Consider the following 23,205-nt stretch of genomic DNA (forward strand, 5'->3'; position numbering starts at 1 on the left):
GGATTCACCAACTGACATTCACGACAAGCTGCACACCATCTGCGCACATTCTCATGAATGCCCGGTCAAAGGAATCGGGTCATGAGACCATTTAGTGTCGTTGCTTGTCCTAAATGTCCTGCCATAGGATTATAGTGAGCCGCCAGGAAAGGCAAGAACAGGGGCTATATACACAGACAGGGCTGAAAAGGGAAAGAGTCACATCTGGGGAGACAATCAAAGAGAAACAATCTAAAAAAAAGAACCAAGAGACAACCTAACAGTCCGCAATAACACAACACAATACAGCACAACTAGCGGACCCCCCTGTTTAAGGAACAGGTTCTAGATGCTTCAAAAACAAAAGGGAACAGAGTCCAGGAGGGTGGTGGGGTGGTGGGGTGGTGGGGTGGTGGGGTGGTGGGGTGGTGGGGTGGTGGGGTGGACCGGAGGAGGGATGTTCAGGGATGTCCTCTGTGGCTGGAATGGAGCTGACTGGCCGCTGCAGCGTGTGCGCGACCCAGACTAGAGACCTTACACACGCGGTTTCCTGATGGGTAAACCACAAATATTTGATGTAATAGGTGAAATAATATTTACATTGTCATTTGTGGTGAGGGTGTGGGTCAGGTTGGGAATCAATAGGCACGGGCGGACTGTGGGTCCAATAGCTAAGACTATTTCGACTCAGTTTGGTACCCACTGATAGGCAGCTGCTTTAAAACAGTCCCGTGCTTATTTGTGTTCAAGCTCTGTAGTTGTCAAAGCACAGTTGTGTAAACAGCACAAAGATGAAGGAGAATAGTTATAATGGTATTTAATGACAAAACTCTGGAGATCAGACAGGAAACTCAACACTAACACAACTTAACATTGACAAGAACAGACAGAGAATGAGGGAGAACAAAGGGTATAAATACATGAAGCAAACAAAGGGAACTAATGAGTAATTAATGACAGGAGAACATAATGACTAATCAACAACACAAAAAAAAAGGGGGGGGGGGGAAGGTTTACCAAACACAACCCGAGCAGGACTCTGGCCTAGACACAGAGAGGAAGGTTCACCGAGACCACCGGACTTGGACGGCCGTTTCGGTCAATGGTAAGACCAGCTTCAAGGTTATTGAAGCTTGGGGCATATAGGTAAAAAAAAATGGCACAGGAAACAAAGAGACAAACTTAAGGTCCACAACACAACATGGGATGTATAACAATACAGTGCATGTTGAAGGACTGTTGAAATAACCGAAAACTGTGTATCTTCATTATGTTAGCTAGAGAAACAATATATTAACAGTTATGTTTTTAAGGTTGTAAATATGTGCATGTAACAAATTTGAGATAGATGTACAATTAGCTGTAGTCAGAATGCATGTGGTAAACTGTATTACCTGAGTGGTAGAGAATGAAAAGCATAAAAGGAGAGAAAGTGTAGCTTTAGAAATGCCATATGGAAAAGAAACAGATGCCACTGAGGAATAGAATCTAGCCTAATGGCATTCCAGTTGTCTGCTCTATTTTAGTTTGACTCTAGTTTGTGCACTAATCTAGCTTTTGACTCTTATGACATATTGTAAATAAAAGAAATGTAAATGCATGATTGTGTCTTAGTACTCCATGTCTATCCCCTAAACACAAGCAAATCTAAATTTAGCTCTAGATGTCAACAAGTAAGCAGATCCACAGGAGTTTTACTCTGTCAAACTCTATATAAATGTTGGTTCACAGTGCATTCATTACACTTGATGACCAGGGCTCAAGAATAGAGTCCTACTGTCAGTAAGTAATGAAGCAAGGTGACATTTTTAACTGATTTCATGACCCTCATTTACTGTATGCAAACTGAAATATATTTTTTATGGCTACATAAATATTTGAAACTTATTAATAATGCATATTATAAATATTGAGAATAGATGTCACAATGAAATCTCTATATAAAATTGGTTCAGTTTAATTCATTATGGTAAATTATAAATGTCCAATCATTCACACATTTTTTCCACTTTATTTGTATCTGCATAAATACAAGAATGATATTATTGTTTTATTGCAACATAAATATTTGAAGCTTATTGATAATGTATATTATCAATGTTGATTATATATGTTTTTGTTTGTCTAATTTCTGTCTACTTTTCTCCCAGATGTGCGCACAATGGCCAGTCAGAATGCCAGTGTCGATGAGCAGATACAACTGGTCCAAGTTGACCCTGTCCGGAGGAATATTTCACTGGCGCTGACCCAGATATTCATGTGGCCCTTCATCTACCTCATCTTCCTCATGCTCTTAATATTCTCCAAGAAAGAGACTTTCAGAACAGAGACACGCTATATATTGTTTGGTCACTCTCTTCTGGTAGACCTAATAGCTCTTTGTCTGGCAGATTTTGTTGTGCTCTTATCATACAACTTAGTTTTAATACCGCTGTATTTCTGTATCCCCATCTGCATATTGATGGATGTGCTCACAGCATCTGCACCACTGACTATTACAGCCATGTGTGTGGAGCGCTATGTGGCCATTTGCATGCCTCTCAGACATCATGCGATCTCCACCTCTAGAAGAGCCATAATGGTGATTTTAATGATTTGGATCCTGAGCTCCATAAACCCCTTTGTTGATATGTTCATTCTTGTCAGCACTGCCTCTCATGAATACTTGTCTCAACTCACACACTGTCATTATGAGATTATGATTCCGGAAAAGATTCATTTTTTTGCCAGGAGCTTGTTGAACATTGTGGGGCTTGTGGTTATTTTCATCATTGAAGTCTTTTGTTATGTAATGATATACCTTGCTGCACGTGCAGCATCTGGTGACAATAAGAAGTCAGCATCAAAAGGCCAGCGCACCATTTCCCTGCACATAATTCAGCTGTTTTTATGTACTGCCGAGTTGATGTGCCCTTACATTGAGAATGTAGTTATGCAGTATGATATTCAATCATATCTGACTGTCCGATTTATAAATTTCCTGGCATTTAGTATCACTTCTAGAGCAGTAAGTCCTCTCGTCTATGGGTTTACAGATGAGAAATTCTATACTGCTATGGCTTACTATATCAGATGCAAAAACAACACCATCTCATCTGACACAATTAAACAATCATGATTATCTTTTAGTAAAGTCTTTAATTAATAATTCAGTCAAACTAGATGGTTTGTAAATGTTTTAAAAGTGCCTATGTGATTTTAACATGCCTAAATGCATGCCATAGCAAGTTTTGCATTACAAAATGCATTAAAGGGATAGTTCACCCACCCTCACCCTTAAATTGTTCCAAACCTGTATGAGTTTCTTTCTTCTGTTGAACACAAAATAAGATATTTTAAAGAATGTTGGTAACCAGACAGTTGATGGCACCCTTTGACTTCCATAGTAAAAAACTATGGAAGTCAGTGGGCACCGTCAACTGTATGGTTATTCATACAGATTTGTAACAACATTAGGGTGAGTAAATTATGACAGTTTTTTCATTTTTGGGTGAACTACCCTTTTAAGTGTGACTATAGTCCATGTAAAATCATCCAGAGTTTGTATTTGTCTGGCCAATAAGGTCTTTGGACGGTGCCTCTCAGAAGCAGTATATTGCTTAATAGTGACCTCTATTGGCTCGATTGAGCATTATTTTCTTTACATTACATAGGCCAACATGTCAAAGTAAAAAAAGAAAAAGAAATGTATGTATAAATATAATCTAGATATATGGAAAGCACTTAACACACACAGTAAGCGTTTAAGGGGTCTTTTGCATCCTGTAGGTGAACATCATGTCAATTTAACATACAGTAATGTAAATAAACACAAATAAACAATGATTCAAGCTCAACAAATTTACATTTTGGATTTAGAATTTCTGTTGTTTTGGTTTTCCAAATGTTTTTCATGTGCAATGTCTGTAATGTTATGCCACCCTGGATGCAGCACACTTTCTTTCTGAGGCATCTTAAGAAAATATTAATAGGCCTATCAGCGGTTACTACAAGTGTCACATGTCCTATTGAAATATTGAAAAATAAATATGATGTGCCAAAATGTAAATACATTAAATCAGTACAGTTTGATGCTGCAAGGCTCATATCTCCTTTAATATAAACACATATACCGGTACACATATTACTCACAAAATGGTTTACCACACTATTAGGTAGATATGTTCATTGCAATCATTAGATTATAACATTACAAAGAAACAGCCCTTAAGTCTGAACCAGAGTGGTTTCAGCATCTCAAACATGTACTGTATATGCACAATACATAAAAAAATACCCTAACAGAAATGTCATGCAAATAAAACTTAAAAGTGATAATGGCAAAATGTTTGTTACATATGTATAATGTTTTGTGGCCTTTGCATGCCACTGTGACATGATGCAATCCTGACCTCCAAACAGCCTTTATTGTGATTTCTGTGTATTCTTGTGGTTTGAACCCTGAGCTCTATAAACTCTTTGTTTATGTGTACATTCTTATACTACTGCATGAGATAAGTGCTCCCTTGAACTCCCTTGAGAGGTTTCATCACTTTCTCTTCTTTTTGTTGAGTATATATATTTTATTTATTTTTTTGGGGGGGGGGGGGGGGGGGGATCTTAATGCTTCAACATCCCAAGACATTTTGGACAATGCTATGCTTCCAACTTTGTGGCAAGAGTTTGGGGAAGGCCCTTTTCTATTCCAGCATGACTGTGCACCAGTGCACAAATCAATGTCCGTAAAGACATGGTTGCATGAGTTTGGTGTGGAAGAACTTCACTGGCCCGCACAGAGCCCCGACCCCATCAAACATGTTGGGATGAAATGGATCCAAGATTGCCTTCTTGTCCAACATCAGTGCCTGACCTCACAAATTTTATACTGGATGAATGGGCAAATATTCCCACAGAAACTTCAGAAAATTCCCAAAGAAATCTTGTGGAAAGCCTTATAAGAGTGGAAGCTGTTATGGCTGCAAACGGGGGACCAACATAATGTAGATTGAATACAATATCATTACAGTCCATATTGGTATTAGGTTTCCCAATATTTATGCCCATATTATATATATATATATATATATATATATATAATATAGATGAGCAACTTGATGGGGAAGAGCTGAGAAACTGTTCTGACTAATTCACTCTTATTATTCAAAGCTGAAAGATACGTTTTTGGTTGAGGTCGATTGAATTAGTTTATCAAGAGCTTTCTTCAGTTATCTAAACCAAAGTAAACACACAGTAGCTATGGCTCCGCTCCGTATGTTGCCTTAATAGATATATTTTTGCCCACCAAGTATTTTTTTCTTATCATGTGGACTTGTTTTTCTGCCACACCCCTTTTAGACGTGTAGGTAGGGTTGCCAATTGTCTGGTATTAGCTGGAACGTCCCTTATATTGGGCCTTATTGATTTTTCCCATACATGACCAGAGAGGTCATGCTCATTGAATCTAACCACTGATAAAGTGGCCGTTATTCGTTATTTTAAATGTAGACGAGCGACAAGCGTGCTCAATTGAAAGTTCAAAAGAACAGCATTAATCTGAAATAAAGCTTTTCTAATATTAAAATGTCTTTAATGTCACTTTGACAAATTGAATGCATTATTATTATTTTTAATTATTATTACTGACCTCAAACTTTTGAACGGTATAGTGTCTAATGCAACAAAAACTGAACTTAAAAGGATTAAGTTGTGTATAAATAGTTTAAGCAAAACAAATGTCTTTAGCCTATAGCCCATCTGAGAACCTAACAGACACTGAGTACAGCCTACATATATTTTGAGTGTCACTTATTTTCCTTTAAAGAACCACGATTGTCTCATATTTCCTTTTCTGAAATTGGCAACCCTATACTGTACGTGCAGGCCATGCTCATCAATGGCATCTGTTCTCAATACACATTGTTTTGTGATAGCTGCATGTCCTGTCACCATACTGCAAAACAACCACTGCTCACTGTTTACCACAACCTGTTATACAACCTTTGTGCTGACGCAGTGTGTAAATGTGCGTCAAACCCTATCTTTCCTTGAACTTAAACCGCTAAAATCAAGATTAAAGGTCCGAATAAACGGATCAATACACTGCATGCAGGGCAGAGTCCTTTAGCAGTATATAAATACTGGTGGGCAGTGCTGTCAACTTTAAAAATTGCAAGAGCTTTACTTTAAGACAAATACAGGCTTACGGGATAAATCTACGAATATTATTATATATTTTTTTATTAGTAAAAGATTGTAAGGCAATATGCAGGCTTTTAGAAACTGTAGTTTCTGTGCTAGTGGGAATCTTCTTAAAGGTCGGACCGACTTCCTGGTTGCCCGGAGAAACATGTCCGTGCTGCGACTCAGCGCTGCGTGCGTTCAACTTCTCAAGTAAGATTGCGTGCTTTTTCTTTTCTTTTTTTTTTGTTTTTCTTTTTTTGTTTTTTTGCGATTTTAATGTCGTGGTGGATATGCGTGTTAGGGTATTATTTTAAATTAAATCTTATGCTCAGTCTAATTTATTTTGTTATATCAAAGGGACAAGACCAATGTGTTCTGCAGCAGCCCCGTTCATCAGCGTCTCCTGCGCCTGCCGGTGGTTGCCCGATCCAAAGCAGTCGCGTTCAGTGTCGGCAGCGGCCTCTGTGCGGTTCCTTTCACACAGGTAGGCTAACTAATGCATGTTTAAATGGTGCATTTACGCTATAGACACTGAGCAATTGACAAACTTGTAAAACGCACATATGGAGAGCCGAGCGTTGACAGCATGGGATAGTTAGGGTGAATTCAGGCTGATTGGGGCACTTTCCAAATAATGTCCCAATCACCCTGAATTCACCACTACCTAAAAATAAAAATGTTGACAATCAATCACCCTCAAGTTGTTCCAAACCTGTATTAGTTTCTTTTTTCTGTTGTACACAAAAGACGATATTTTTTTAAGAATGTTGGTAATCAAACAGTTAATGGGCCCCATTGACTCACATAGCAATTTTTCCCTGGAAGTCAATGGCTACAGTCAACTGTTACCAACATTCTCGTTAATGTTGAGAGAAATGAAAGAAACTCGTATGATGACAGAATTGTAATTTTTGGGTGAACTATCCCTTTAATTATTCTCTACTTTTTAGTAATTGTTGCCAAATCAAATGGTTTTCTTATTGAATGCTGCCTCTTTGTAATTGGTTTGATTTAAGCATAACAAAATAGCAAATTTGAAATCTTGTAAAAGTTTATAAAGGGACATTTTAATCAAATAACTGCCCTAGCTTTGTGCTTTATTATATATTTACATATTCATTTTTCCCTGAGAATACTACTTTTAAAAACAAAACGTAGTAGGCTACATGATGAAATTTGTGGTTATGCGAGTCAGTTAGTTAATGTATGTTAATTCAGTAACCGCTCTTACTCAGTTTTATGTGTTGTTGATTAACTAAAAAGAATCGGCTCAAAAGAGTCATTTGTCTCAGAGCTTGTCAACACTGTACATTTCTGATTCATTGAAAAGAACCAACTCAAGACTCATTTACAAAAATCCCAAAAATAGTTCCCGATCTTATTCTTGACCATCATGGCAAGTGTAATGAAACGCATCCCTTTTTCCTCCAGCAGGCTGAAAACCTCTCGCATGAATCCCTGATTCGTCGGGCCTCTTGTCTGGTCACAGACAGTGCCAACACATACCTCTCTCAGACAACGCTGGCCCTTGTGGATGCCCACACACAATATGCAAAGGTAATACTTATAAACACTGCATTTTAAAACTATAGTCCATTCAGTAAAATTTCACAATGTGGAGACTTGATTGATGTCTAAAATATTGTTTAAACTTTTCTCAGGCACTACATACACTCATTGCCCTTCAGAAGCGATACATTACCTCAATAGGAAAACTGACCCCTGCTGAAGAGGACAGCATTTGGCAGGTGATCATTGGCCAGCGAGTAGAGGTAAATTCTGTTCCTTTAAATGTTTTTTTTTTTACCTTTTGTAGAACAAGGTCTGCTTTCGTTTATCTAAGTGTTGTTTGCCTTTTGCAACAACATGAATAATGATTAGTAAGACTGATTAGCAGACCTTGTTGATATTGGAAGTAGTTCTATCTAATTGAAGAAGACTCCATTTCAGAGCTTTCACGATGTCTCTCTCTTTTGTCAGGTTAGTGATAGATTGGAAGAATGTAAATGCTTTGAGTCAAACTGGATGAATGCCATCCACATCTGTGAGTTGTCAGCAGAGGCAGCCTACAATTCAGGTATGTTTATCAATTGGCCTTATTTATCACAATCCATTAAAAAAGCACTTCTTGTACGAGATTGATCCAGGCTGTGAATTGATTCAATCCTGATATTTTTACAGGGGCCGAGCATGCATGCACAGCAACAAAGACTAACCTGCAGGCGGCACAGTCCAAAGTGGAGGAGATTAGAAAGATCTCAAGAGAAGCAAAGAAAAAACTGGCTGAGACTAAAGCAGAAGAAATCCAGAGAATGGCTGAATATGTGTCCAGCATTGACATTAATGACTTGGAAGATATTCCAGAGGCCTACCTTCGTGAGGACTAGAAAAATACAAATGTTCTCTAGTTTGCAATTCTGTAGCAAGCAGTGAATCACTCAGTGAGTATGACAATCTAGAATGCACCTTGAAATGAATTTGCATTGGTTATGGAATTAAAAAGTCCTGATTTTAAAGGCCTCATTTAATCCATATGTGGGTTCATAACAATAGAACAGGTTAAAGTCCAACAAATGTAATTTATTTAAAATAACTTGTATTACCTGTTAAAGTTGTTAACACAACTTCTAAGATCCATAGATTGCTTTGGAAATAACATTAGTTTTGGTATTTGTATATATGTATATATTTTCATATTGTTTATTTTTTGATGCAATTACATGATGTGTTAATGCAACATTGAAATTATATCACAGGATGCTGTGATATTACAGTATATTTCTACAAAGTTGCAATCAATCTGTTTTATATTTTGAAGAGTTCACCTGCTATTTATTATCTTAATAAATGGAAAATTTATTCAGAACAGTTTTTGCAAAATGTTTGAATTCCATTCAATGGAACTGAATTATGGTGCCTTGCTGTTTGACAGTGAATTGATTTTGCGTCATTCAAACATAAACTTGTTTAATGACATTATCATTTATTATAATTATCATGTGTTGTATCATTAAATTACAGTTAAAGATGCTTTAATTTAGTGAGTTTCATGTTGAAGTTCAAAGTTTTAACCAACAGAGGGCGATGGCATGCTTTATTATGGAAAATAATGTTTGGGAGAATGATGTCAGAAATAAACATTGTTTAGACTAAAATAATATTTTAGTCTAATTACAATACAGAAGTTTGTTCCTTCAGTTATTAACTTTAATAAAGATGTTGAAGAGAGAGTACACACTTCTTGTTTTGGACACAAAAATTTAAGTTATGCAGAATGGAAACCTCAGTTATTCACTTTCATTGCATAATTTGCCCATATAATCAAATCAACAGTGACTGAGACTGTCTTTCAGCCTAAAAAGTGTATCTTTTTATTTGACACTGATACAAACTGTATTTAATACAGGTTCTTCAAACTGAAGTTTAATTCAGTGTCAGCGTATATTCCAGCACAGTGATGTGTTTTTCTTTCCTACAGATATATTAATTGATTCTAATCATTCAAGGGATAGTTCACCCAAAAATGAAAACTTTGTCATTACTTACTCACTCTCAAGTTGTTCCAAACCTGTTTGAGTTTCTTTCTTCTGTTGAATTAAATACAAAAGAAGATATTTTAAAGAATGTTGGAAGCCAGACAGTTGATAATCAACTTTTTGATAACCAACATTCTTTAAAATATCTTCTTTTATGTTCAACAGAAGAAAGAAACTCATATAGCTTAGGTTTGGAACAACTTGAGGGTAATGACAAAATTTTAATTTCTTTGTGAACTATCCCTTTAAGGCTTAATGGCCTGTATTTATTACTGAGAATCCACAGAGTTTTCGACCTTTACGAACTTTCCCTCTGACACTTTATAATAACTACCTTTAAAAACAAACTATCAATGCTACATTATTTAATGTTCTGAAGATCGTTAGAAATTATTTAAAAATTGCTTAAAATTGAGGCTAATCAGATTTGAAATGTTCTCTCTTCTCCGCGATTCACGAACTCTACGAAAATATTTGTCTGTATGTGTATCAAGTTCCAGAAGTCTTTGCATTAGAGGAGTAACATACATTCAGAAGATCGAGGACCAATAAAAATGATTGATTGGTGTAAATGGCACCACTCAGCTGGGGATTTATCACTCTTGGAAGACATAAATAAAACACAAGGATCATGGAAAGCGTGCCCAGCATGGCTCACTCTTTAATCTGAGTGAACTGGGCGACATCTCCCAGAACCCCATTGAGCCAAGCCATTCCAATATGTCCAGTTTTGTAACGTTACAAGGAACATTTTAGCAAATGCATTTCAGCACGACCAAATGAAGTTGAAGAAGACAACTCTAATGCACAGCGTGTATGAGACTATTGAATATCTATATCAATTAAAGGAACTTTAAAATACCCAGGACACTCTTTTGCTTTTTAACTTTGCTTAGCCTTGTTTTTTCCTTTAATTCGAAGTCGTTGCTATTATATTTCCATCAATCATTTGTCTCTGGACGAGTGTAAATTCTAACTGCATTGCAAGCAATGCCCTGCGTTTTTGACGAGTTTATTTTTAGTCGGAAACAAACCACTGCTGGACTGAAGGTTCCGCCCACGCGCGGTTCGGCTGCTGTGTGTGTGTGGATCAGACACAGATGAGGAACTCACTACTGCAGTCAGAAACCATGGCAGAGGAAGTAAGACACATATTTGGGAATAGCACGTTTTTCAATGGGCTTCTACCTCTCCTCGGACTTCTATTGAGCGTATGCACCGGTGGGTACTTTATCTTTTCCAGGATGATAACAAGTCATCTTGAATCGGACTTACCTTAAAGTTTAACATGCACGTTTTGCGGTGAAGTTTACCTAGCGAGCTTGGATCGGATGTCTGCGATAGTATGCCCATGTGTAAAAATGGTCCGTTAGCTGTTAAAGTTCAAATGAACTGTTATTAAACTAACAATAATAAGCTGTTCATTTTATTTTCAGACAGTTTTTTATTTAATTTTTTTACCTTAAGATGCTTAGGTCTATGAAACTGTGATTTATTATTAGCCTACAAGCAAAGCGTGTGTCCAAGTACTGATATTAATTTCTTTAAAACACTTTCATTTGCATTATTTTCTTTAGAGTCCTTTTTATAAAGGACTTATTATATAAGTTTTTGTGAATTTAATGCATGATGTAAAATCAGTTTATATTTTTTTCTATATTTATATTGCAAATATCTCAAAACTTATTCACATATATTTTGATCCTTAAAACCTACTAGTCTCTATTTGCATGCTACTAGTACTTATTTGTTATCTATTGAACAAGTACTAGTATCTAGTAATAGGTACTAGTATCTAAAAAATAAGTACCTACTGAATAACTACTTGTACTATGTACTAGTCACAATTGGAATACATACTAGTCAGAACTAAATAGTTGATATCTAAATGACAGATCCCCATAGAAGTCAATGGCAAAAATGTAAAATGTGTTACTAGTAACAAAAGAATAGTTACTAGTCACTATCGAAATAAGTACTGGTATCTAATGAATAAGAACTATTATCTAATTATAAGGACTAGTAACTAATGAATAAGTACTAGAATCTAATAAATAAGTACTTGTACTAATTTAAAAGGCACTAGAATCTAATGAATAAGTACTAGTGTCTATTTAATAGGTACTAGTATCTAATGAATGAGTACCAGTCTCTAAAAAAATAATAACTAGTATCTAATGAATAACTACTAGTATCTTTTAAAATGGTACTAGTATCTAAAGAATACCAGTACCTAAAGAATAAGTGCTAGTAATGGAATAGATACTATCATTTTTATTTGAAGAACGGTATAGGGGCTGTCAGACTCCTGGATGACAAAATAACCTTCTCAAATTCATTCACACTTGATGGAAGAGTCAAGAGTAGTAGGTCATTTGGGACACAACTTTTATGTTCAGAGAAGTTTCAGATTCGGCTGTTTCATGTAAGTTTTGCTGAAACACCCAGAATGATGAACCAGAATGGAATGGTTGTAAATTGTTTGAGTAAATGATGAAGTACAAGTGAAAGGTTGGGTGTGTTTAGGCAAGGGGGTGGAGGGCATACTTTAGTGCCTGAAAGGAAAAGGACTGAAGCCGCAGAGTCTGGACGTGTTGACCTGTTATTTGGCACTCTGCCAGTGGGACCTTCCACTTTTGTTGCCTTAAATATTAGGTTAAAATAGGAAAAACTGTCTGACTGCCCCTTAGTAAAACACTGCAAGAGGAAGTGGTACTGTATGTCACACAGAATGACTATAATCATGTCGTTTGTAGCCCAATGGGAAGGGTGGAAAAATGGATGCAGCAAGCAACTTTAAGCAGAAATAAAGCATTTGCTAAATGGTAGGTTTAGGTCATGGGTCTTGGTAGTTCACTTTGACAGACTAGATGCTAATGTTGATTCTGCATCTAGTGCATCTTACTGCATCTTTAAGTCAGCATTTCTACTGACTTAAAGATGCAGTAAGATGTACTATATGCAGATTCAACATTAGCATCAAGTCTGTCAAAGCAAACTACCATGACTTAACCCTACTATTTAGCAAATGCTTTATTTGTGCTTGCTGCATCCATTTTTTCCACCCTTCCTATAAGCGATTTCTGAGAAACACTGTTGAAAGTGGATCAGACTGAGCACCATAACACACTTGTAGCCAATCAGCAGTAAGGGGCGTGTCCACTCATGATGGGGGAGGAGAGAGGGAGATTTGAAGAAAGACTGTAGAAAGAGAGATGGCTGAGAGACATTACTAAAGAGAAAAGGTCTGAGAAATATCATTGGAAAAAAAGGGTTTTGATCAGGAAAGAGCTTCGGGACCCTCGTTAATATTTGAAAAGCTTTCCAGCGCTGGAGAGACTGAAGCAGGAAGGCCTGAAAACGGATGCCAAGGTTGCGATGTTTCATGCTCCATATGTGAGTAACATTGGTTTTGCTGTGTTTCACAGAACCAAGATATGCTGTTGTTGTAATGCTAGCTATAGTAGCTGGACAGTTTTGAGTGTCATTGTTTGTCTGGAGCTGGTGTGCTGCTGGCAACCAATAACCAACTCTTGCTAGTATATACCCTGTATGTTCTTTTGTTTTCTCCCTTGTCGTTCATCATCTTTGCTTTATTTTTCACAAAGCAGTATTTTGCTTCGTTTTAGCTATGATAAAGAGACATCCACTCTTGCATTGCGTGTTCATGCATTTTGGGGGCGGAGCAATGAAGGGAGGGGTGTGTTTGTTTTGGATTGATTTCAGTGTTTCTCAGAAATCACTTACTGCACCTTTAAGCAATAAATGGATGTAGAATTAACAGTTACTTACCAGACTATATCACTGGATTGAATTTAGTTTACGTTTATTTTTGTTGACAATTTCAAGGGATTCTGAAACTTTTTGTGTGTTTTTTAATATATCAGCCTGGTCAATTAATGGTATATGCATATATATTTATAACATTTATAAAAATACAATGATTAGAATGAATAAAAAATAAGTACACTATTTGTTCTTTTAATTTCAACAATTTTGCCTGGGGAGATGAATCCTCCTTTTAGACAATGAATGTCTTTTCATGCATGAATCATAAATCCAACGTGTATGTAATTTGAAGAGAGAATGAGACTTGAGGCTTTGTCAAATCAGCAGTTTACCTCACGTGTTTTTCTGTATTGTGCAAAGTGATTTCAAAGGGTCATTTCAAGTATACATTTAGTAGACAGGCCATTCACTGCAGTCACTGTCGGCAAATGACATGCAGGCTAATCCAGGGTCACGTAAGGACAGAGCATACGAGCCCGATACACACACACACACACACACACACACACACACACACACACAGGGTGTCTTTGATAGCCTCTCTGCTGTAGATTGAGAGAGATCTATGTTATAGAAATGCAGTCAGCAAGTGTCACCCTGACCGGGCAAATTAGACCAAGGTGAAAGCAATGCAAGCTCAGCTCCTTCATCATGCAGGTGATGCATCACAAAAAATATAGGTTAGCCTATTTCATTGCTGCATGCTAAATGGATAAGCCAGAGTGTGATTTAGGCTAATTGTTTTTACTTCCCTCTCAAAAAGGCTATTTAAGTTTTTGCTGCTTTGTATAGCACATAGAAATGACCAATGCATGTCAATAATGATGCAGAATGCATGCATACTTTCATGGGCCAATTTAGACAGGCTGACTCTTTGTTATGTGCACCGCATCATCCAGCCCATCTTTGTACTTCAATTTAATCTCACTTAGCCTACATAACTGCAGGCTGAAATCTTACAATCACATTAAAATATTCTTTTGAAGGAGGTCCATCAGGAAATGACTGTTAGACTTTATTGTGAGCTGAGGCAGCACGGAGGGGCGCAAGCCATGACCGCAAAGAAGCATTTTGCTGTGAATGTCTTCCATCCTGGAAAGATGTGATAATCAGAGTCTCTGTAACTGGGCTGCTCTCCATTAAACAATGTAATGCTGTAACCTTCAGTCCTGGGAAAGTGCTGTTCCTTGTTATGTGCATACTTTGTTGAATAGAGCAGAATGGCTGATTACCAGCATATGTTGTGTTTTGGATGCTGGTCTCCCAATCAGGCTTCTTAACTAGCTCGCAACTAGCTGGTCAACCAGCTTCATCAGAACGTCACATTGTTAACATTTGTTGCTGGTGAATGTGACAATGTAGCAGGTATGATCAGATGTATTGCTTTTGTAGTTTTCTGTCCAGCAAGACTTACGTAGGTCAGTGACCTGATGCTCATTTTCCAGATATATTGATTTAAACCGTGACTTCTTCAATGATGATCATGTTTTTATTTTTTTAATTAAAATAAAACAAAGGAAAAATTGAGAAAAAAATCTCATTAAAATAAATGATGGAGTAAAAATAAAATGTTCTAGAGTGGTTTAGTATCTTTAATTAGCATTATATAAGAAAAATATATATTATTGTTGTCCGCTAAAAGTCATGTGGTGCAACTAACAGTCATTTGTGGTCAGTAGGTCTTTTAAAAATCATATTATTTTAAGTTGGCATTAAATGAAGATTCACATGTATCTATTTTCAAAATGCATATAAAAAGTCTTATAGTGAACAATTAATCTGTGCATGTTTCATTTAAAAAAAATGAATCAAAAATGTCATAGGATACGATTAATTAATAATTGATTAAAAAAAGCTTTTTACCTATCTTTTTTTTTTTTTTGAATTTGTCGTGTTTTAATACATTATTTAAAAAAAATATATTAAAATGCAAATTATACATACAGTGACAAATGTCACTTTTTTTAAGTAAAAAAAATGTCAGGGTGATATAATTGTCCTGACATCATAGAAAAAAAGCCTCATTAAAAATAACATTTTCTGAAAAGAAAACGTTGCATAGTTTGGCATAATCTTTCATTTTTATTTCTTAGAAAAAAATACTATTAAATTAGTGTTAAAAATGTATATTAAACAAAACAATTGTCCGCAAAGTCATGCAGAAAACATGCAGGAAAAAAACAGAAAAATGATATGATATAGAGCAGTGTTTCCCAACCCTGTTCCTGGAGGCACACCAACACCACATTTTCCAACTCTTCCTAATCAATCACACCTGAATCAACTCATAAGCTCGTTAGTAGAGATAAGGGAGACATCCAAAATGTGCACTGTTGGTGTGCCTCCAGGAGCAGGGTTGGGAAACACTGATATAGAGGACCCCTGCAGACCATTATAGCCTCATTTGGGTTTGTCAAATAGTCATTTACCCAGTTGTTTTGTATAAATTCATAGCATAATTTCAATTATTTGATGTTAATTTCCCATAATTGCTATACACGATGCTTACACAATATATATTGCTTATATATTGCTTACACAATGATATCAGATCAGTGCGGTTTCCATTTTTCAGTAATGGGATTGGTGCTGAAGAACGTCCTCTAGTTTCCTTCCCGAACCAAATCCATCTGTTCTCCCAGCGCTGAGAGCCCCCTCTGTCTGGGCATTGGAACAAAGAGAGCATTTTATGTGCAATGATCTTCCATGCTGTCTTTGTAATTGTTAGTCGCTGTGGAAGTTTTTAACAAGGGCTACCGGGCAGGAACACAGTTCATGTGCTGTGGTGTTGATGAGGCCTCAGCTGCGTTCTCTTTAGCTATTGATGTATGAGGTAATCGCATGGGTCCTTATAGTCCTGCAGATATATGAAGGTGGTTCTGCTACATTATATTTCTATCATAAATATGACCGCATGCTGCCATGAGAGCACTAGTCCATGGTTTTCTTTTGTATGACAGGGTAGTTATATTGGAGAACTTGCAATGATTATTCAGCAGCCTTATAAGGATTTCCTGTTGAACTTCTGACAGGAACAAGCTTTGGTTCATGAGTGAAACTTCAGAGATGTGTCCTGTAATACCACCATTTGAGATTATGTGATATGGGTCACTGACATAAGAGTGTCAACAATAAAGAAACTTAAAAAAAAAACGCATGCCATTTAAAAAATATTAATAAATAAATAAAAAATATAATAAGTTATAAAATATATATTTTTTGAAGATAAAATGTATTTTTCAAACATCATTAATTTATAAATATCATAATGTCTTTCACGAGTCGCACTCCAAACTTATTACATTTTATAGCCTCAATAAACATTCTTACCTTATCAGAAAAATGTAATTAGATTTTTTCAAATACCTATTGACCTTGATATACATGAGGGTCTCTGATATCATTACCTGTTTTATAATACATTAATTATTTTTATTTGATATATTTATTTATGTATATGTATCTGCCTGTTGGTTTGACCACATGATTGTTGTTTCTCTTTATCACTTACATTTTTATCTTTATGCTCAGAAAAAAAAAATCAAAAATGAATTTTAATTCACAAAATAAAAGTATGGAAAACAAGCATCGTTGGCCTGGTTCTTGCTGGATGTGAAAATAGTTCTTGCTACATTATCATTATCATCAGCATGAAATTTTGGCTAATCAGCATGGTGTTTTTTTTGTTAAGATTTTAAGCTAAGTCATCTATGTCAAATGTGTACCAAGTGCTTGATTTGTTGGGCAAACTGACTCTATAATGCAGAAGAATCTTTCTCACCTGTGCTAATATTGCTTGTTGACTTTATAGCCAATGGTCACACAGGTGGGGAAGGTATAAAATTGATGGAATTTGACATGCAAACAAACTTAAGGACAAAGCCCTCAAGGTGGGTGGTATTGGTTATCAATACAGATTAGTGTTCTAGTCTGCCATTTTGTGGACAGGGTGAAGAAGAAAAGGGGAGTGTGCAGAGAAAGTAAACTAGGCCTATTGTGTTTCATGTTGACCAAACTGCTGCATTACTTTCCTCTTTAATTCATTCTTGTTTGTGTGTCCTTCCCTTTGTGACATCTTGAGTGTTCTGTGTCTTTGTTGGCAACATTTCAACCCCCTGAAAGCCTTGAGGAACAACATCTCATGCTTTGATTTTTGGCACCTCCTAGCAGACTTGTTTCAGTGCATTTTTGGAGGACATATAGAGGGTTTTGACATTTCCGGTAATGTTGCATTAACTGAATCATTGTGCGTGCAGATCCAAATAATGAACAGATTTTAACACGTATTTAGTTGGAATAGCCCTATCAATTGAGCTCTGCTTCCTGTTAGTGCATGAACAATGAGACTCAGAAGGGAAGGAAAACAATTCTCAGGGAGTTTGGGAAGAAAGTCAAAAACCCAGCCCTTGTATGTTCGGATAGCGTGCTGTTCTGTGAAGCCTCATTAACAGCTCACATTCCATACCATAGTCACCTCATTTTGAAACTCTCATTTTAATTCTAGAGGAACTGCCTGATGCTTAATGTAGTGCGTTTGCAATGATTTTCCAGCTTGGATTTCAAATTGGGATCTATTTTCAGGACAAAGTGGTATTCTGAGAAAAGTTGTTGACTCAAGAAAGAGAATGGTGCCTCTTTAGAAACTGCAAAAGGGTCTTACGGGTCAGGAAGATGCTAAATTAGAAGTCTCCACCCTTATTGAGAATGAGAGCAACTGTATTTAAGCTCAACTATGGTTGCCGTCAATATTTTATTCAATTCGCTGTCACAAAAAAAATATACATAAGTAAAAGTAAAAGTTTCTGCATTTAACTTCTCATGTTTTTGGTGTCTGTAAGATATATATATATATATATTTATTTATTTTAAAGAAGAAATTAATACTTTTATTCTGTAAAGATGCATTCAATTGATCAAAAGTTACTGTAAAGACATTTATTATGTTACAAAAGTTTTCTATTTCAAATAAACATTGTTCTTTTCAATCTTCTTTTCATCAAACAATCCTGAAAAACAATGTATCACAGTTGATACAAAAATATAAGCAGCACAACTGTTTTCATCATTAATATTAAAGACTGAAGACTGCGGAAAACTCAGCTTTGCCAAAAACAGACTCTTAAATTAAAATTGGCTTATTAGCTCGGTATGATTGATACAATGAGATTTAAAGATCTGCCTTGAAATTTAGAAATGTAACCGAGAGTATTAATATTTAATTTTATTAGACTCAAATAAACCAAATATTCTATTACTTTTACATCTTTTAGTATTCATTTAAATAATTTTATACTACAGAATTCTTGATTCTGATTGGTTGATAAATGTTACAGCTATGAACAGTTTTGTTGACTGCACTGTGATCCAATATCATTTTGCCATGACAAACATTTAGGCAATTTTAGTTTCTTTTTAACTATGACACTTTTTAAAACTTTTTCTTTTATTTAGGAACTACGACAGTCTCAGCTGCCAGGTAAAACCTGAATGGAACGACTCAACCCAGACAGTCTCTCTTTCAAACAAAATGTAGTCACTCACCAGCACACAAGATAGAAGCACTCTTTTAGTCTTTTGGAGCAAAGCAGTGGCCCTTTTTCTAACTTCTGTTACCCAGGTCCTAATGACACAAGTATGGAAGAATTTCCCACCACCAAGTATGTGGCACCTGTGGGGGTTCTCACAGCGATAGCACATGTAAGCAGATGCAAACACGGTCATCAACATTAAACAGCATATAAATCAAAAATTCCTAACGTTACCGAATGAAGTGTTGACCCAGGAGGATGAGCTACAACAAGACTGTGCAAGCTTTGGGGGGTGTTGATGTTGATCTACTCCATCAATGTTTTGATCGCTTTTTTTAATAAAATTTAGCCGCATTCAAGTGTTGATAAAAATCAGAGGGTCCGTTCTTTCTTTTGATACATTGCATCTTCAGATATCATGCAACAAAATATTTTGGGGGCCATTCAACTTTTGTGAAAAAATCTGGCGGGGAAAGAGTTAATTATGGAGAGTAGAGATATTGAATATTTGATATTCGCCAACAAATTTACCAAGATGCTATTCGTGCAGAAGCTACAAATTATTCGAAGGAAGACACCAATCCTACGTTAGATAGGCCTATAGGCTACAGAAATCAGCTTCACTTACAATTAGTGGGCCTGCTCTATTTTATAATCCCCGAGCTGCCCTGCCACTGGTAATAGAGTGGTGCAGGTATCATGTCTAAGCTCCGCCCCCTGGTTCATTCGGGATTTTCCAATGGGGTTTTATAATCGAGTTTTTCAATGTTATGGAAAGTTAAACTGTTGTGAATCATCGAGAAGTCCCGTCCTTTTCCGAGCTTGGTACTAGGGGATTCCTTGCCCTCTCAGAGGTGTCTGGCAGTTGTCCTAGTATTCTTATCTGATGGTTTTGGACATTTGTTTGCATTAGTCCACAATGGTCCAATCAAAAACCTGGGCTCTGGAATACCTTAGAATATGCTGTTCACTACACACCTTTATCTCAAACATTACTGATTCTTTTTTTCCTTTAAGTGCTGGCCTTAAAGGCTTTAAAAAAAAGACTTGCAATAGAGAGTAAGAGGAAGCGTTCCTCAGGAAGAAGGAAATGTTCAGGGAGTCAGTCTGAGGAAGGAGGCCTGTCAGAATGTTTGTGTTTTATTTGAATTAAGTTGGAGGCTTTTTTGGCACTCTGAGAATTGTTGCATTGTTTCCAAGGAAGTAAAGATATCTGCTTTCAGATGTTTTATGACTAATAAGAATATGAACATATGTTTCCAAATATCGGTAAAGACATGTCAAGTGGCCTTGAAATATCGATTTGTTCTGTCAAAAGTGTAGGTTATGTATTAAGCAAGAAGGTGTACAAAAAATAACTTAGTATTGATTAGTTCCTATTGCCTAGATTATAGATGGTCAAAAAAGTTTTTTTTTTTTTTTTTTTTTTTAGGTTCAAAATAATAATTGTGAAATATTGTTTGTAATAAAAATGGATTTGGTAAACAATTTTAACACTTTCTTTTACAGTGTCCTTATTACATATGTTACATGTACTTACTATAGTAATAACAGTAAATTGTGCATAATTACATGCAACTAACCCTCAACCAATTCCTAATCCTACCCAAACCCTATAGTAAGTACACGTTGCTCATTTATATTACTCAGTACTTAAATTTGCAATTACACTGTAACAATGACACCTTAAAAAAAGTGTAACCCAATTGTATATATATATATATAGTTATTTTTTTCACTTTCCGACAAAAATACAAAGCGTTTTAACAATAATGCAACAAAATGAAGCCCAAAGGATGTGAATTAAGGTCTGTAAATTTTGCTTAATCTTGGCATTTTATCGCAGACATACAGTATTTTGCTTTATATAGGTTTCTGGGTAATGCTGTTACGTTTTGGTTGAAGCAGAGGAGGAGGCAGGATCCAAGTGCTGCAGTCTTTATTTAAATAAACTCAAAACTTCACAAATACAAACGCAGACTCAGAACAACCACCATAGTGCAGTGATGAGAACTGATAAAGACTGAACTAAACACAGGGCTTAAATACACAGACAGACAAGCTTAATAAGATCACAAGGGGGCGTGGCTAATAAGAAACACCTGGGGAGACTAATCAACATTATACACAAGGTACTGCAAAACATGGAGCAAGACTGGGGAACACAAAACATCACAAATGCAGTCATAAACCATCTAAATTAGATACTTTCTAGTAAGCTTTATTGCTATTCTTCATTAGAGGTACTAAAAAATGCATGTAAAAATATTATGATCAATACTAGTTAGCTTCGCACCATCATTTAATTAGCAAACCCCATCTTGTATGTTCACCACCATTGTGGATGCGTGTGTATTTCATAAATATTTGAAGACTAGCTTAATAGTGCACTGCAGGTTCAGTAGACTAAAGTTATTCTTATTTCACAGCGTGTCAACATTTTGTTTCTGAGCAAAATGAGTTTCAGCTTTTTTTTTTTTGTCAGTCAGTAGTTTTACTCCCTCATAGATTGATTCTTGGGACAGAGAGTTTTCTTTGGGGCATCCAGCCACAAAGATATTTAAATATTTATGATTTCCTTTTGGGACCCATTATAATCACCCTTAATGCATTCAACATTTGTACAACCTTGAGTGTACTGTCTCTAATCTGCACAGTAGTGTCTATCAGGTCCTATAGTCATTCATGAAAATTAATTAATCATAGTTAGTCATTCATCTCACACACATGTACAGTAGTCATGATGAACTATGATAACTCTTTTCTCTTTCTTTTTTGGCAGTATATGAGTACTGTGGTTGGGCTAGTAAGACCCTAGAATGGTTGCTCTCACTAAACTCAATGACCATAGCACATGGCCACAAAACAGCACAACTAATTACCATTGGTATGTCAAGTACAGCTGTTGCATGTCACGTCTCTTTAGCCTCTGACATTCTTTATTACACTATTGGCAATGTGACCAAAGGTGAGGCAATTCCACTGAAGTCACTCTGTCCTCTCACTCAAGCTCCCATCTGAAGACTGTTGGCAAAAGTGTATCTAGATAGTCTCTTATTCAGTATAGCAGCTTTAGCGACAGTCACAGACTCGGAGTCGGTTAACCACCACTATTTCTTTGTTTTTGTTTTTTTGTGGTCAATTCTTTTTTATTTGTTGGTTCTTCTCATGTCACCCTCTTTTCTGCTAGGAAATGAGCCACTTCTGCCATATTTTTTTTACCTTCATATAGTTCCAAATATGTATTATTTAATCAGTGTTATTTTAGTGTTTATATGCTACAATATAATTGATTAATTTAGAATTAGCCTTTATATTTTCATTGTAATTTTAAAGTTTTAGTCATTTTGTCATGTCCTTTTGTAATTTGTATTAATTTTAGTTATAAATATTTATAAACATTTATATTTTTAATTAAAAAAAAATTATTTTAGCTTTTTTAGTACTGTTTTATCAAGTTAGTTGCCAATGCAACCATTAAAAAATTGTTTTTCAGCGAATATCTTTATTTTATTTTTATTTCAGCTTTATTTTAATGAACAATTTTTTGTCGTTTTAGTTAACAATAACAATATTGAACTGTATTTTTTTTTCTTCTTTTTTAATGTGGAAAAAAATTGAAAAGCATCATAAAAGCAGTCCATGCTACATTTATTTTAATGCAATGCTGTATTTGAAGTCATTTGATAGCTTTGTTTTTGCTAAATTTTAAGCCATTATTCACTCAATTCTTGCTTTTTCTTGGTCCCCTTTCACTTTTATTATATGGAAAAGAGAAGTGTAAACAAAGTGTTCTTTTGTGTTCCACAGAAAGAAAGTTATTAGTATTATATAGTAAAAAATTATGATAAGTAAATCATTTTTTTTATTCGGGTGACTTAATGAATTCACTCAAGATTTGTTGTCAAACCTCACCCTACCCTACCTCAGTTTGATTTCTCATAAGGTTTCTTACATCTTTTATAGTGCACTTCTGGTGACGTTCATCACCTCTCTCCACTGCTATTATGGCGTTAACAAAGCCTTCATTTAAAATCCTCTCATTGGTCTCGTCCTGCCACATCACCGTGGTCCTTAAAAACAGCTCTAATCTGAGTGCGCTGTTGCGTGCGAGAGAGGAGTTTGGCCTCATATGTTTCCTGATGTTTTTTGAGAATCTGAAAATAGGGGATGCATCAGCCGGTTCTTCCCTCCCAGTGACCTGACAGAAAGAC

At 35.9% G+C, this 23,205-nt stretch overlaps 4 protein-coding genes across 5 annotated transcripts in view; all 4 read left to right on the top strand.

Annotated features, from left to right (window-relative positions):
• Nucleotides 1-23,205, top strand: part of mrm3a (mitochondrial rRNA methyltransferase 3a) — a 526,058-nt gene that overhangs the window by 30,266 nt on the left and 472,587 nt on the right. The window lies entirely within an intron of this gene.
• On the top strand, nucleotides 2,141-3,097 carry LOC311297335 (odorant receptor 131-2-like; the record flags this gene model as incomplete). Its single annotated transcript, XM_084419584.1, has 1 exon — nucleotides 2,141-3,097. One exon carries the CDS (start codon nucleotides 2,141-2,143, stop codon nucleotides 3,095-3,097), a length of 957 nt encoding a protein of 318 aa, XP_084275710.1.
• Nucleotides 6,114-9,368, top strand: diabloa (diablo, IAP-binding mitochondrial protein a). Of its 2 annotated transcripts, none has more exons than XM_084418404.1 (6): nucleotides 6,114-6,348; nucleotides 6,496-6,622; nucleotides 7,570-7,695; nucleotides 7,800-7,910; nucleotides 8,119-8,215; nucleotides 8,320-9,368. In XM_084418404.1, the coding sequence occupies exons 1-6, from the start codon at nucleotides 6,221-6,223 to the stop codon at nucleotides 8,523-8,525; spliced, it is 795 nt and encodes a 264-aa protein (XP_084274530.1). In that variant the 5' UTR covers nucleotides 6,114-6,220; the 3' UTR covers nucleotides 8,526-9,368. The 2 variants fall into 2 exon arrangements, with proteins under 2 accessions (XP_084274530.1, XP_084274531.1); XM_084418405.1 differs by having other exon boundaries at nucleotides 7,573-7,695.
• Nucleotides 10,708-23,205, top strand: part of nectin3a (nectin cell adhesion molecule 3a) — a 36,637-nt gene continuing 24,139 nt past the window's right edge. Inside the window, exon 1 of the mRNA XM_084419715.1 lies at nucleotides 10,708-10,895. Coding sequence (XP_084275841.1) covers nucleotides 10,775-10,895 — 121 coding nt within the window. The 5' untranslated portion in view covers nucleotides 10,708-10,774. The remainder of the gene's footprint in view (nucleotides 10,896-23,205) is intronic.

The sequence above is a fragment of the Rutilus rutilus genome, assembly GCF_951802725.1.
Source record: "Rutilus rutilus genome assembly, chromosome: 9".
Lineage (NCBI taxonomy): Eukaryota > Metazoa > Chordata > Actinopteri > Cypriniformes > Leuciscidae > Rutilus > Rutilus rutilus.